A 16,819-nucleotide genomic window follows, 5' to 3' on the forward strand; every position below is an offset into this window, starting at 1 on the left:
ATAAATATTTTTTTATGAGTATTTAGTTTTTTAAAATCTTTTATTTTTAAATTTATATATTTAAAAGATTATAATATTTAATTCGCTGTTAATTTATAAATAGTATACACGGACGGACAGTATATCTCTTCGGCAATGGTTTTATATTTTGTTTGTATTCCATGAATTTTTGGGTCCAACTTTCTAGATATCGGCTAAGCTATTGATCGGGCAGGGAGAGTGGGGACCAAAAGGTCAGCATAACCAAAGGCCCTGATGAGTTTCGTTGTGCTGCAGCTGAATTTCAAGCTCGACGACAGAATTTTATCCATTCACATCCATTCCGGTATTTGTTTTTCTTTGGGTTTTGGGTGCTCACCCTTTTATACCTTGTGTGCAAGTAAGCTTTTCTTTTGATGGAGATGGTGAAGGACAAGGACTGACACAGAAATGGCAAACCTAGCTTAGTTGGGAAAACTCTCCTTTGGCATCTACCATTTGAATCTAGTCTCTGCCTCTTTAAGAACTCATCTAACTCTGCACCCGAACATTTGATCGAGTGATCTAAAAACACATAGTTCGAAACCCTAATTTTTCTCTCTTTTACTATTCCTCCAAGGCGATCTACATAAAAGTTGGAACCCCCAAGGTCTTGATTTGATCACTTGGTGTCTTAAATGCTTGATACCTGAGTCTAGGTGCTGGCAAATGACAGCCATGAAGGTGAGCAGGAGGATAAAGTTTAACCAATAACTATGCATGGGGATAAGCATCATTGGGGGGGTTGATTTCAAGTACCCAAAATGTAACTTTCACCAAGGAAAATAATGCAGAGAGAGAGAGGAGTGATGATGAGGAGGAGCTTCAAAGTTGCAAGTTACACGCACTTGACTGCCCAGGAAAATTGAAAATGGGGACTGCTGCCTTGGACCCCTCTCCTCCAGGAGTCATTGTCTATGATTGTCAGCCATAGGACTTGGGCGACTAAATTATACAATGCTATGGCGCCATATGGCTTAGCACATCAACCTTTTTTCGAATGAAAAGGAAAGCTTAAGAGGCTCTATACCGAAGCTGCACGAAACTAGCTTTAATTTCCTTTTGTGGACATTTTTCCACCACCACAACAACACACTAGATATACTTATTTCTTCTCTTTACTTTAAAGAATACATTAGACATCCTCTCCATATCCCTTCATTTCTTTGTTCTTTTCTTTATCATTATATGATTGTTTTCCCTAAAAAAAAGACTCAAACTTAATTTTTTAAAGTTGATCATATATACATATATATATATATATATATGCCTTTAACATTTATCGAACTCGGTTATAGAATTTCATTTCGAACTATATCTCTTTTTAGAAAAAAAGGAGTACATGCACACATGATCCATGATAAAAATATAAAAATTCAAATTTTAAGTTATCCTATTTAAAAAAATATAACAATTAAATAGCATGAAGGGTCCTACATTAATAGATAATATAAATATCTTTTTCTAACTACCTATTTTATACAATATTTTTATATATGTAATATAAAAATACACTATATTAGTAGTTTTTTTTTTTGGAAAAACAAAAATAGTATCATGGATGTAACAACTTCATGTTGATTGATGTTACATTGATGATGCGAAGAAGAAACCAATGTGATTTGAATAATTTTTTGTTAGCCATTGGTTATGCCAAATTCAATGATGCGAATTTTGCATATCATGGAAAAGATAGATTCAAAAAGAAACATCATCTCTACCAAGCAATGTTAAACATTTTGGCTATTGACAAAAGAAAAAAATACACCAAGGGGACAAGGAGCTTTATTAACGGTAGCATCTGTCTTTGAGAGTTATTGTCGATAATGATAATACTGTGTTACGGTTCACATCAATTTATAAAATATTACTTATTTTAATTTAATTAATAATAATAAATCAAAATCGAGAATACTTTACAAGTTATTATGAACCATGACATCATGTATAACCTACGCTTCTTCTGATCTTGTTAAAACATCATTTCAAGTCTCTTGAAACGAAATCCAATTGAATTTTTTACCATGCCACGTCCGCTGTTTTGTTGTTTTTCTTTTGATTTTCCATTGATGTTACACCACAAATCACAAAGATTGGTTTCGTGGTGAAATCATTTTTTTTCTTCTCTTGTGTTTTTCTACTTTTTCTAAACCAAAGAAATGGTGACTATTTTTTTTCCAAGATAAGATTAAATATGTTATCCAATAACACAAGAACTTGATTCTTTGTACCCATAGTTCAAGTTTAAGTCAATGTCTTGATATCTCTTTTTTCATGGTGGTAAGTGTCAAAGATTTATGCTTTAGAAAGCAATGCTTGGTTAATAACCATGACTTCACAAGAACCCTATGTGAAAATTGACTTTTATATACATAGGCATATGTCATTATCATTCTTGTACAAGACAATAAAGGCAAGTTTAATATATAGTTATGGATATTAGAGTCTTAGAATTCCAAAATTTTTAACATAAGGTTTAAATATATCACTCTCTTTAGGGTTATTAATTGAATTTATCATCTATAATTAAACAAATACAATTTTTATTATTATATTTTTTTATTTGGCTCAAGATAATTAAAGTTCAAATTTTCTTTTTTTTTCATTTTTTTCTCTAGGGTTTCTTAAAATTCTCTCATTATCGAAAGCTGTCTCGGATAATTTTACGGGAAAATAATCATTTAATTATTTATTGTCAGATTAAATATATTTATAAAGTATCGGATTTTAAGTTTGTTTTTTCAACGTACTTTTAAGAAGATGAATTAAATTACGAATGAGTTTATAATAAAATTCGGGATTTGTCACATTAGGAACATTTTTACTATATTTTATGTTCTGTTTGTGGTAGTTCTTTGCTTGTAAATCAAAATCACATGTTTAGATTAAAAATAAAAAAGTGATTTACATTATTTTAACTGAAATCTTGTGGTTGCATGAGACACTATCTTTATTTCTTTCGGCGGATGCTGCAATAACTTAGGGTTTTAGCTTAGGTTGTTGCTTGGAATACCTTTAAGTGCAGAAAACTATGACTGGTTCAATAAGAGAACCAGCTAGGGCGATGATAGCTTAATATGATAATTAAGCTTAATTAATATAGCCATTAAAATAATATTACTAAAATTAATCATCATTATTGAATACTAACAATACTGTTTTTGTTTCGTAGCTGGATTTTGAATCCAAAAAAGGCATTAGTCTATACTGTCAACATCCATAGCTTTTGGAGATTTACCCAATTTCGCCCAAAAGGGATTGAAATTCTCGTTTTCATTTTCTTGCAAGCAGCTACAGTGATGATCATATGATTATAATTATTAAGTGATTTCGAGAAATTCCAAACACCAATAAAATTAACCCATAAATTTATGATTTTTTTAAATATTTATATAAATATATTATGTCTTAAAATTCAATTATAAATATTTAATCGTCATGCTTACATACACATTAAATTTCATTGCATGCTATTAGCAAATAATAATATTTGTAAATATTTAAGAAAACGAAATACTGTTAATTGATAGTCAAAGTTCTATGAGTGCTAAGGTGGCCACGGCTGACCATGACTCCTTGTGCCCTTTCTTGATTGAATATAGCAAGAGTACATATATTTCCACATAAAGGGTTTGGGGAAATTCGAAGAAGCCGATGAAACACGTTATTTACGAGTGTTTAATATATATATATATGTATGTATAAATTTAATTATAAATATTCAATCGTTACGTTTACATACACATTAAATATCATTGCATGTTCATAACACATTTAATTAAATTATCTATAAATATTGACATGTAAAGATATGTAAAAAAATTATCATAAACATATATAATAATTACCCCAAACTCTTGAAATGTTCAAGGCCTAGTAATTTGCAAAAGAATGAGAGATCGTTTTCATGGCCATGGTTTTGAAGGGGGTTGAACAACTTGCAATCACTTAATCATAGATCAAATCGGGACCATAGCTTTTTTTGTTTAATTATTATGATTATTATTATAATTCAAACATTCTAAGTTCATCATCACTGACTTTTTCTTTTTTGTTTTTTTTTTCTTATGGTCATGGGAACAGAATTTAATTATAATCATAGAATTTCCACCTAACTTTTTGATTTGGGGGAACCAAAGAATATTATGCACAGATTAACACCTTTGGAAATGTCACTATTAACACTCATTTTTATTGCTTTATGCGATGCCAGCTTGCCATATCCCATTCTCATCCCAATCTTAGAATCACGAACTCCCCTCAAAGAATCAAAATCTCCTTTCTCTTTTTCAATCTCATTCATGAAAATTAATCAACCCAAATTTAAAAATAAAAAAATTAAAGATGTATAAGCTTTCATTCACGGACCAAGACGAAAAAAAGAGTAAATTTCGATTTTAATTATACTTTTTAAGATAATATATTATTACTTAATATATTTGAAAAAAAATCCTTTATTAAAAATTTAAATTATATTTTTTTCAATGTTTAATAATAATACCATAAATACAGTCTTTATTAATATATACGATCTCTATAAATACATTTTATTTAGCAACAAAACCTAATCATTTAAATAAAAGTTTTTTTTTCTCGGGGATAAGTCATTCACGAAGGAGACAAGAACAAAAAATAATGATAAATTTTAATTTATTACATATTATCAATTTTTTTAAAAAAATTATTTAATAAATGATATTTTATTTATAAAAATTATAAATTTCATCTAATTAATCCAAAATATAATTACTTAAAAAAGACAATTATTCACAAGCAAAACGTGAAACTCAGTTCAGCGTTCAACAGTTCAGAAGCTCCACGCAAGCGGCGGTAAAATAAGACAATTCTCTAAATCCAAATTCTCGCCTACCGATATATCGAGGAGATGTCCAGGATCCAGCCAGCTGGCAAGCGAAATCGCGCTAGATCCAAGTGGGAGAGAGAGAAGAAAAGAAAAAAGCAACGGGAGGGCCCCAGTTCACGTGCGATCACGCTCGATACCTTGCAAGAAACGGCTGAGAGCCACGTGTAACCCGTAGGCCATCATCGACACGTGTCGCATTCCTCGATCGTCTAAACCGGGACCACCATTTGTCCTCCTTCCTAGAACCAGCTCAGGTGAACCCCCCTCTCAACCATTTTTTGTCACGTCACGACAAAATCGTACAAAGCTTTTGTTTCTCGGAAGGGACAAAGATTCGTTTTTCCAACTTTACCCCTCCCCTTCACACCCGGCCTGTTCCTTTGGCTATGAACGACCCACGTGGCATCCATCTGTTGTTTTTCTTAAATCCACGTGGCCTTATCAAGAAGGTCCAGTGAAAACTCCGGTTGTTAGGGAAATAATTTAGTTTTTCAGTTAATCGGATAAAACAGTTGGAGAAGAAGTTTATCTGGTTTCAACGGCCCAGAGGAGAGGATGTTGGTGTACACGTGAAAGCTGAAACAGCGGATCAAAACTACCCCGAACCAGAAAATCCGACGTGGCGTTCTTTCGAAACGGTGGGGCGTTTCTGTAATTTTTGGAATTGAGCCGGCCAGTCTTATCCATTATGAAAGCCAACCTCTATAAAAGCAGATCGAGATCATCAGATCGCAAGAGGAAAGAGAAGGGAATACTGAAGAGAAAAAAAAAAAGGGAAATTAATTTTAATTTTTTTAAAATTATTTGGATGGCGAGTAGCAGAAGCTATTACTCGATACCGAACTACCGATTTCTGTCGGGCGATCAACAACTGCAAGCGACGCGGAGGCATGACTCGGCGGCGGGATTCGAGTTTGAGGAGTCGGACATTTACAGCAACTCAGCCTCGACTCGCTCGGACTCGCCCGAGCTTCGTACTGGTAGTCGAGCAGCGAAAAAGACGTCGACGAAGCGCGGCGGCGGAGGAGGAGGAGGAGTAGTAGGAGGGGATTCCGGAGTGGGAGGAACGCCATCGTCGTTGCCGGTCAACATACCGGACTGGTCGAAGATTTTGAGGGAAGAGTACAGGGACAACCGGAGGAGATCGGAGAGCGACGACGATGACGTGGAAGGAGACGAGTGGTCGGAAGGAGGAGTTAGGATTCCGCCTCACGAGTTTTTGGCAAAGCAAATGGCGAGGACGAGGATCGCATCTTTCTCTGTTCACGAAGGCATAGGGAGGACTTTGAAAGGAAGAGATCTGAGGAGGGTCAGAAATGCAATTTTTGAAAAAACCGGGTTCGAAGATTGAAAACCAAAAATAAGAAAGAGTAAGCAATTTTAGATTCATATTTAGTTCCCCTAGAAAATTTTAGTCACTTCTTCTTCTTCCTCCTCCTTTTCTTGCCTTATAAGTTACAAGGGTTTCTTTTTTCCTTTTCCTTTTATCTTTTTGCCACTGTGATATGATCAAGAGGATCATTTCCATTCCTGTAATTCTAACTTCGAGCTTTCTATGAGATTTTGCGGAGATAAATTTTCCAAAATTCATATAAATTTATGCAGTCTGATTGATCTTCCATTTTCGAATTTGAAACAACTTTTTGGGTTCAAGGCTTTTGATGGCATATTGGTAATAAAATGGCAAGTTGGCTCGTCGGGTTAAATCATTGGCGGGGCTTGGGGTTTTGATATTGGTGGGGTTGGTAAAGAAAGAAAAATATGGAAGCGAAGGTCAGCAAGGACGACGGTCCCTCTTTGTAATCCCGTTTTACGTGTAAATTCGATTTCGTCGTGGATTCGAAAATATGTAACGGAAAAGTGGATAATTGGTAAATTAACGTAATAATATGGAGGTAAGGCAAAGATATTTGAGAGAGAGATAAGTTTGGATATGTCGGGATGAGTATTCGCCAACAGTTACTAAAAATTTTAATTTAGGTTAATTTTGGAGATTAGTCTCAAATCTAAACCTGGGATCTGGTAATTAATTGATTATCAGAGCAGTATATGTAATAATCATGTGTTTTTGGATGATAATGGGATTTAACTAACGTCAAAATAATTGAACGCATCATCGATCTGTGAACCTGCAATAATGGTTTGCGTAATTCGTCGCTGACTTGGTCGAGGGTAACGACTTACGTGGCGAACTGCTTAACTTTGGTCTGAAATTAATTCTTTTATTGAACTGGACCTTTGGATTTTGGACTAAAATTTCAAAGCATTTTGCGGATTGAGAGTTTTATATTTCTATCCTTAATCTCGTGGAAAATAAAAATTGTCAAGTCAATTGCTCTAGATATGTCAACTAGCAATCTGTTCACCTTTAAAAATGAATAGTGAACCTTACCAAATAAATTAAATTTGTGGTATGACCTACAATTGACTTGACCACACATAAATTAATTAATTAGTCGAACTCATCGTGAGGATTTTAATTTTATTTATCATTTTTATAATTAAAATAATATATATTAGTTAAATTTTTTATATAATGTTTTGATTGCATTACATTAGAAAATAGTCAAAACTTAAAAACTTTATATATATAAATATAAATAATTTATCCGCGTAGTCGTCTCTTATTTTTAAAGATTATGTTAATAAAAAGATATTAAAAAATTATGCCATTTTTTTCGAACTCAAAGGACAATGTTCTCTAAAATTTGCATTCAATTTTCCAACTTATGGTGTGTGAATCATTGTATATTTCCATTTTTTGGTACATGGCTAGTGAATATTACACTTATGCATGGCTTTGTACATTTTGCTCTCCTACTAACTTAGAAAGGAACTTATCCCATCTCCATTTATACCCAACAATAAATTTTCAACAATTGGTGTTCAAAACCCATCAATTCATACACCATGTCAAAGTGTTAGGATCATATTTTGGTCTTAACCCCAATTATAAAGAAGTTAGTAAACTTTAATTGACATACGTAAAAATATGCGTTAAGTTATATCAATTAATCATAGATGTGTTATGAATAATTCAAAGTGAAAATTGAAAAAGTACTTAAAACGCACGTAGACTAATCAAGAGAAGATGAAACTTATTTGTTTAATTGGATAATATAATTGATTCGATGAAAATTCATTAAATTTTTATCTGAACAGATTAAAATAGACAAATTAAGACATGAAAACATCCTTACATATCAAATCTTCCACGGACGAAAATTGTTTGGACAAATCTTGGCATCACATGAACTTTAACTTGATGCTAGGGGACATTCCAAGCCACTAAAAACCAATAATTCGTAAATCATAATTAAAAGGGGAAAAGGTAGAATACAAAAAGAAAAAGAAAAAAATAAAGTAACGCCGGTGAAAGAAAGAAACTAAAAGAGCAAACGACGAAAAAATTTGTGAACCGTTAGATTAAACTTTTGTTACGGTGATAAAGACAGCGACGGGTAGTTGACCATTTCTGTCGTCTAAAAACGGCTTGTGTGGGCGAGAGGGTTTTTTCGCGTTGCGTTCGCCCGTCGTTTTCGTCGCACGGTCTTTTTCGCCCTTTTATGACGACATGGGAATATGAAACTGTTTTTCTTCTGTAAGATTAGTCACACTGATATTGTCACCAATAGTCGGACAGTCTTTTCGTGCTGTAGCTATGACATGTTAGGTAAAGTCAGTGGGCCCAACCCAAAGAAAAAAGGTCTTGTGGGCCCATCGTAGATTAGTGATAGAAGCTCTAACAAAACTTTGAGCCTAAGTTCATTTTATATAAATAAATATATATATACATTTAAAAATTACAATACAAATTTATTTTTTATACCGTATAGATGTCACGGTTCATAATTTCAACTCAAAAAATATATTTATTAAATCAAAAAAAAATTTTATTTATAAGCTTTATACTTAGCTCATTTCTTATTGGTATTGAACTTATGACAAAGAAATAATGTTACAGTTTAATTTATAGATATTTACTCAAATTCTACCGTGTAAGAACAATTTTTTGTTTCTAAAAATTAATTGTTGCATCGCAACATTTTTATTTTAACCAGAATTATTAAAGATAGAATTTAGTATATGCTAAATATGAAATATTTTTGTTCGAGAAGCATTTAGGGTTTTATTTATTCAAAAAAAACAATGGGAATCAACCAAGTTATTAATTTATAGTGAAGTATAAGCCCATTTTGGGAGGAACAAATCCAGTATTAATATTTCTTTTTATTCACAAGTTGATTTAAAAGAGAAAGAGGAATCTTGAACTAAGAAATAGAAAGTGAATCCATCCACTGGTGTTAGAAGAGATAAAAAGTTTGGTTTGTGGGAACTTTATCAGATCATTAAAAGTGTCACAACTGAGGTGACAAACAACATAGAATTTTGGGTAAACTTTGATGGCTTTAATGGCAGAATATCTTTTGGTAGCTTAAACATTGCTTTTTTCTTTATTTTTTCCTATATTTTTTAATATATAATAAGCAAAGAGAAGAGCCCAAAATCAAAGCAAATTATGCATATATGCTGTGGGGGTAAGATGACTCTTTGTTCCCCCAAAAAGGCCATTTGGTATTATCTAATAGATATACTTAACACAAAATTCAAAATTTATTGAAATAATAATTAAAAAAATTCTTTTTTCTATTATCAATTGATTTTAAACATGTTAAAAATTTAACTCTCAAACAAACTTTATTGCTATGAAACTATCTTATGATTGATGATGCTAATTCTTTATGATATTAGTCTGCAAAACCAGATTCTGTCAGTTTAAATCCATGTCAGTGGAAGCTTTGGGTGACAGCATATATACCAAGATAATGAAAAAGCTATTCCTCTTGGAAAAAAAAAACGAATCTAAATTGGCTGAAGTTAATGCATTTCTGATGTTCAAGGGGGAGCTGACAAATCACAGCAATCAAATATGGTTTGAGGGTTGGACTTGGCATAAGATAAACCCATTCTGCCTGTTCTTTTCTTTATGAAAATCAAATAAAGTATCCACAAAACTTGTTTCTCACCCTGAAGTTTTTAACTTTGGCTCTTCTTCTTCTTCCCTAACTGGCTGGAACTGTACCCTGTGCTTTTGTTTTCCATTGTTTCATGGTATCTGATTCATTCACAGAGTTTGCTGACCTTCTTCTGCAAATGGAAAAGTGATGTCACGAAAGGGTTCTCCGGGAACCCAAATTTGGAAACAATGTCAGTGGTTGGAACTTGGAAAGCTACTAATAATGGAGGAAAAGGGTTTTTGGTATATGACCAAGTACGAAGCAATCTGGCAAAAGAGGTTGGGAAAAGAGGGTGCAGCTGGGAAATGGGCATATGACCTTATAAAGTTGGAGCCTAGGAGCAAAGTTGGGGGCCCTTCTTTCCAACCCTTTTTATGTGGGTTTACTTGGAGCCCAATAATTGATCATTAAAGGGCTCTTAGCTTTGTCCAATTATTTCATTACAATTAATTAATCAAAATCAAGAATTGTGTAAAATTTATCAAAATAATATATAATGATCCTATTTATAAATAGCAAGGCTTACGTATGAAAGTTTTATTGGAACTTGATTATATGATTTTTTATTTTATTTAATTAGATAGAAAAAGACGGGATATCAGAACATAAAATATTAGAATTTCGATGTCAAATGTGACAGTCATGCCCAAACCATGGCGTGGCTCGGGCCCAAAAAGCAAGCTGAACCGGCTCACTACATTTACTCGGAGACACCTACTAGTCAATCATCAGGAAAGAAGAAAATGCGGCAAACGAAGCAAAGGAAGAGAGCCAAAGAGAAACCAACCAAACGGAAGACAGCAAACGACGACTGGTAGGCAGCAAAGCTGAAAGAGTAGTAGTAGTGGTGGTGGTAGTGAAATCCAATCCCCGTAATACCAATTTTCCCGATTTTGCATTCGATTTCCAGAGGGGAGGTGCGGTAATGTCGTTGGATTCCAGCTCATCTTCGTCTTCTGGTGATGAGTACATCGAGGAAAACCCTAATTCTAATCCCAAAATGGTGGATGAGCGTTTCGAAGTGTTGACATTGACTGAACCGGTGGAATTGGAATCTAATCATATGGGAGATGGCAGCGACATCGTGAATGGATCGTTGAATCGGGAGAGAAACGGCGGGGACGAGGACGACGATCGGTTACAAGTGGAGAATCAGGAAATCTTCGGCGAAGAAGGGCCTTCGAGTCCCAGCAGCAGCGGGTACGCTGGGGAGAGAGGGAGCAGCAGCGCCACGAGCGCGTCGAGGGTCGATGAGGCGAGTGAGATTGATGATAATGAGATTCGGGAAGTTAGGAACGATGGTTCGCTCGAAGGAATCTCGGATTCTCAGGCCTCCTCCTGGGTTCCCGGTAAACGCCACGTCGATGAGGTAAGCCATTTGCATTTTCTTTTTTCTTGTTGATAATATAGAGAAAATGTTTGGTTTAGCTTGTTTTTATCCGAATTCACTGGTTGGTGCAATCATGGTCGTATATGTATTTATGAACTGAATTTTAGAATTGGGAATGTTTATGAAGTTTTGGATTATTAACGATTTTATTCTTTGAATGTTCATTTGAATGTTAGTGCTGTTGCCATTCATCGCCACGACTCCTAAAAAAAAAGAACGAAAAAAAGAAGAAGCTATTTTAAAGAATCCTTGCTATATTATGTCATGTTTGATTTATAAGGGAAGTGACAGGATGATGCTTCGATATCATGGAGAAAGAGGAAGAAGCACTTCTTTATTTTGAGTAATTCTGGCAAACCAATATATTCCAGGTTTGTCACTAGTTCCTAAGACTGCCGGCATTGTGCATAATGTGCGCAATTCAATATGGTCTGCTTACTTATAAATCCTAATTTATGTACTTCTGTATTTGACTTCCAGATATGGAGATGAACACAAGCTAGCTGGTTTTTCAGCAACGCTACAAGCTATTATTTCCTTTGTAGAGAATGGGTACTTGGCTGGATCTAGCTTACTTAGTTTTTAGTAATGATTCTTGTACTTAATCAAATGCAATTTTTTTGGGTTACTTTCTCCTTCAATGTCAGTTCTTTGAAGGATTTTTAATAGTTCATTCATTGCTTTTCAGGGGAGATCGTGTCAAATTGGTCAAGGCCGGAAAACACCAGGTACTGTTATATTTGCTTCTGGCTTGAAATTTATGTTTTTGAAGTTTTTGGCTCTGTAATCAATTGTTATTAGTCTACTTGCATTTGAACTACTTTCTCATTCACTTAGTCGTTAAGCTTTTATGTAGACCTTTTGAAGTTTTGCTTTTCACATATTGAATACTTTAGAAATAAACAGTGAGAAGCTGCAATATTGTATTAGTCTAATTATTTTCTTGATAAATTCATTAGAGGTGGTTGAACTTTAAGCCTCGAAATGATTCTTCTTATATTCAGAAAGGCATATTACTGGCAAGTAATTGTCTTTCAAAAGAAAAGTGAATGACATGATAAAACAATGTCCAATAGTAATAGAAAGAGGCACATTTACATGAAATCTGTCACTGTTGTCCTCATTAAAGAAACACATCTTGCCCAAAAACTGTCACTGTTTCTTATGCTTTTGGTATAGAATGCCTAAACATGAAAGGGCCTACTTTAAAGCTGACAGAATCAAGCCTTTTTTTCTGCTCAATTGAATAAGATATGCAATGACATATTTTTTTGTTCAGGTGGTCTTTCTTGTGAAGGGACCAATTTATTTAGTTTGTATCAGCTGCACGGAGGAGCCCTTTGAATCATTAAAAGGACAATTGGAGCTTATTTATGGTCAGGTAGCTCTTACAGTCTCCCTTGCAATCTCCACTTCTGGACTGGTTAACTTGGCTGCCACTGCCTATTCAAGGCTTGCAAATTTCCTCTGATTATTTTATTTTTCACTAATCATTATATGTGATCACCTCTATGTTTATTTCTTTATGACAGTCACCCAAAAGTACTTATCATACTCACTTTGATTGGTTATGAAATGGATGCAGATGATACTTATCTTAACAAAGTCCATAAATAGGTGCTTTGAGAAGAATCCTAAGTTTGATATGACACCTTTGCTTGGAGGAACAGATGTTGTTTTCTCTTCCCTCATCCACTCCTTCAGTTGGTGCGTTTTTATTGGGGTTTTTTTGCATGTCTAAATAATGTTGGAGCTCTCCTCTCCTCTCCCCACTTCTCTAACCCCCTTCTGCTTTCTTTCTTAACCTTTGAAAACAAATCGACTTGAGTTTTGACTTATATTAAGTCAATTGCAAGATTATGGTCCTGGTTGTTTAACCACTTGTTGCATTCTATCCCCAATTGAAATTGTTGGTTATGCATACACAATGAGGATAATATGTGTTTGTGTTTACAAATTTATGTTACTTGGTGTTATTGATGGGATGTGGTGTGAGTGCTAGTATTTCCTTTTCTTTTCCTTTCTTTTCATATTTGGCCTGGATGGTACCTGCTAAGCCTTTTTTTTTTTTTTTTGGCTTTTTCCAGGAATCCAGCCACATTTCTTCATGCATACACTTGTCTTCCTCTTGCTTATGCAACAAGGCAAGCTGCAGGTGCTATATTGCAAGATGTTGCTGATTCAGGGGTACTATTTGCAATACTAATGTGTAAACACAAGGTAAAACTCCCTCATCTTCTTTTACCTTTTTTTGCCCAGTAAGGAAGCTCAGCAACATTTTTTTCATTGTTACTTTCCAGTTTAACTCCATAAAATACTATTTTACTGACCTGAAATTAATTTCAGGTTATCAGCCTGGTTGGTGCACAAAAGGCCTCGCTTCATCCTGATGATATGTTGCTACTTTCGAACTTCGTAATGTCATCGGAGTCATTTAGGTTTGTAGAATCAACTTTAATAGGTCTTTAATCCCCTTTTAGTGGTTACCTCTAGAGCATTTGAAAGCATATGCCCTCAGAAGTACATGGAATATCATTGTTCTGTTTCAGTACCATCTCCTAAATAATTTTCCTTAGCAGTGTAGTGGAAAGCAGTAACGCTGACTTTTTTGGTTTGATAGTCGGAGGGTATTAAGTGGATTTCTAGCTAAACACTGTTTAGTCAATGAATAACCTCAACCCTGTTTTATCTAAATGGTCTTCCTATTATACCACATTGAATTCTTAAGTTCAGAAACCTTTTTGCATGCTACAAGCAATTAAGATTTTTTACTAGCTTTTTATCCCTCCAAAAATAAAAAAAGTTTTCCTAGCTCTGTTGTTGTTTTGTGGCACTCTTGATATCTGCAGTTTTAGCTGTGTTTATTATATATAAAAAGGTTGTCCTTAATAGCCCCATATTACATATAATTGGCCAAAATCAATGTCATGACAATCCAGAACTTAATAATCAAGTCTCAATTCTGTGTAGTCTTCTCTTTATTTCTTCTTTATTTTTTCCTTTTTATCTTTTCTATAACGATCAAGCAGACTTAATGTTGTTTTCAGGCTAATGATTTTGTTGGCTTTTTGTTCTTATGAGATCTTCATGCTTTATGCAGGACGTCAGAATCATTCTCACCAATTTGCTTACCAAGATATAATCCTATGGCCTTTTTATATGCTTATGTGCATTTTCTTGATGTGAGTGATACTTGGTTAACCATATGTTAACTTTATGCAACTTCTGCTACATACAATGCTGTAAATATGTTTGCCATATGGTGGTCATGCCAACAGCACAAAGATAACAAATCTACTTTATTGTGGCAGGTCGATACATACTTGATGTTGCTTACTACCAGTTCAGATGCCTTCTATCACCTGAAAGATTGCAGGTAAATTGAATTTTTCTAATTTGATCATGATATTAGTGAACTTAGCATATAATATTCCCATTTCCTTCATAAAATGACTGCATACGTTGAGGCTGAGCTATGTCTATCTGACAAGATGGAAATATAGCCAGATTTAGTTGTCTCTATGCCTTACTGGGAAAGCACTTCTTAGCTCTTTATGTAGAAATATAAATGTTTATTCTCTTCCTCTCTAGACTGTTGAGAATTTGACTGAAATTTTATAGGATTCGTATAGAAATGGTCCTTTTGAAGTCCAATGTTCTTAGCGAAGTTCAGAGATCAATGATAGATGGTGGGATGCGTGTTGAGGATTTGCCCATTGACCCATTGCCTCGATTTGGATCATCTCCTCATCTAGGCCACCAAAGACCTCCAACAGATTCTCCTGAGAGGCCTAGGGAACCATTTATTGGCATTGGTGGTCCTGCTGGACTTTGGCATTTCATTTATCGTAGTATATATCTGGATCAATATGTATCCTCTGAGTTCTCACCACCTCTTAACAGTCCCCGGCAACAGAAAAGGTAAAATTCTTAATCTTGTGCCAGTTCAATTGCTTCTTTCATATTGAATCTATTGTATTTTGCTTCGTGGTGGTTAGTTGGATAATTGGTTTCTTGTTATGCAGATTGTATAGAGCTTACCAGAGACTGTTTGCTTCCATGCACGATAAAGGAATTGGGCCCCATAAAACTCAGTTTAGGAGAGATGAAAATTATGGTAATTCTCTCTCTCTTATTCAGTTTTTCTGACATCTGAACTGTAACTAAATAGCTGAAAGTTAACTTTGTTACGTTTTTATTTTTGTTTTGCTGCTTGAATGTCCTTTCTGCATTCAATATTTACGCTTTTTCAATGTTCTCTGGTTAATGGACGACAGTTGCTTATAGCTACACAGTTTTTATTTTGCAGCCTTCATTAAATTAATGTGGTTATTTTTATGTGTCAGTTTTACTCTGCTGGGTCACACAGGATTTTGAACTCTATGCAGCATTTGATCCACTTGCAGACAAGGTTTGCGTTTGCATATAATATATCTTTCTCATTTAACCTTGTTCAAAGTTCAAATCACGTCTTAAATACATACTGAATAGTTTTTCTGTACAAAGAGCTTTACAGTTTCATTTATGTTATGTGCAGGCTCTAGCCATAAAGACTTGCAACCGGGTTTGTCAATGGGTAAAAGATGTGGAAAATGAGATCTTTTTGCAGGGAGCAAGCCCCTTTTCATGGTGACATGTCCATTGTGTAATACAGAATGTACTCTTAGCTTTTTTAACTCACACATTCCGTCATAGTAATTTTTCTCCCCCATACACCTTAGAATTTCAGGATACCCCTAGTTAGCTGGCCAATTGAATGATTCACCTTCTAAAGGTTTGTTCGTTTCTTTTCTGTTTCCTTTTAAATAATTGGGTACCATAATAAATCATAAGTTGCAAGAGAAATTCCAAATTATGCACTTTCTCTATCTTTATTTAACTGAGGCAGTACTTTGTATCGGTTTGGTTTGGTTTGGTTGATAGATCTTTGGTGCAATAGACGTGACAAAATTAGCTCTTCAAGTGCCAAATGCTGTATCATGGTTTACAACTTGTTAAATATTTGTTTTTCTCATGTTTTATCATTCTTTAATTTCTGTCTTTTTATCTTCTTTCTTTTTCTTGTCCCTGGTCTTGATTTTTATAAATTTAAAGAATGCTTCCACCATGCGCCTTTGTTCTTTAGGTGAGCCTTCGATCATGCGTGCATGACTGGAACAAGGGCATAGAGTTCCGGATGGTGAGGTTTGCGGATGGCCGCAGCATCAAACAGTCATCATTTTCAGGAAACCCTATCACTTTTCCTGACACTTATTCCAACACCCATAAGTCTAAAAACCAAGAATCTACTTCCGTTGTTGTCTTATTTGGACAGAGAAACTGAACACTCAGGATTAGGTTGAGTTTCCAGGTCAAAAATTCTATACATCTTGATGATGATTGCAATCCCAAACTTTAGTTCAATCCTTATCTTTTTCACCTCTTCATCTAAAACTACGGCTTCGAAGCCTTGTATCCATCTACCCATCTACCTAGTCTCTGAGTGAATTCACACTTGGTTTTAATGGCAGAAACCAAATCAGTTCTGGG

At 34.5% G+C, this 16,819-nt stretch overlaps 2 protein-coding genes across 2 annotated transcripts; both read left to right on the top strand.

Moving 5' to 3' along the window:
- Window positions 1-5,597: 5,597 nt before the first annotated feature.
- Window positions 5,598-6,478, top strand: LOC110412503 (protein S40-4-like). Its single transcript, XM_021423043.2, has one exon. The coding sequence runs from the start codon at window positions 5,691-5,693 to the stop codon at window positions 6,231-6,233; it is 543 nt and encodes a 180-aa protein (XP_021278718.1). The 5' UTR covers window positions 5,598-5,690; the 3' UTR covers window positions 6,234-6,478.
- Window positions 6,479-10,609: 4,131 nt separating this feature from the next.
- On the top strand, window positions 10,610-16,246 carry LOC110412879 (SAND family protein). Its single transcript, XM_021423522.2, has 14 exons — window positions 10,610-11,269; window positions 11,582-11,661; window positions 11,771-11,842; window positions 11,979-12,018; window positions 12,570-12,671; window positions 12,876-12,997; window positions 13,378-13,510; window positions 13,637-13,728; window positions 14,391-14,472; window positions 14,602-14,666; window positions 14,912-15,211; window positions 15,316-15,407; window positions 15,637-15,701; window positions 15,828-16,246. The coding sequence occupies exons 1-14, from the start codon at window positions 10,826-10,828 to the stop codon at window positions 15,921-15,923; spliced, it is 1,785 nt and encodes a 594-aa protein (XP_021279197.1). The 5' UTR covers window positions 10,610-10,825; the 3' UTR covers window positions 15,924-16,246.
- Window positions 16,247-16,819: the final 573 nt, after the last annotated feature.

The sequence above is a fragment of the Theobroma umbraticum genome, unplaced genomic scaffold (assembly GCF_002168275.2).
Source record: "Theobroma umbraticum cultivar Fairchild unplaced genomic scaffold, ASM216827v3 scaffold_95.0, whole genome shotgun sequence".
Taxonomy (NCBI): domain Eukaryota; kingdom Viridiplantae; phylum Streptophyta; class Magnoliopsida; order Malvales; family Malvaceae; genus Theobroma; species Theobroma umbraticum.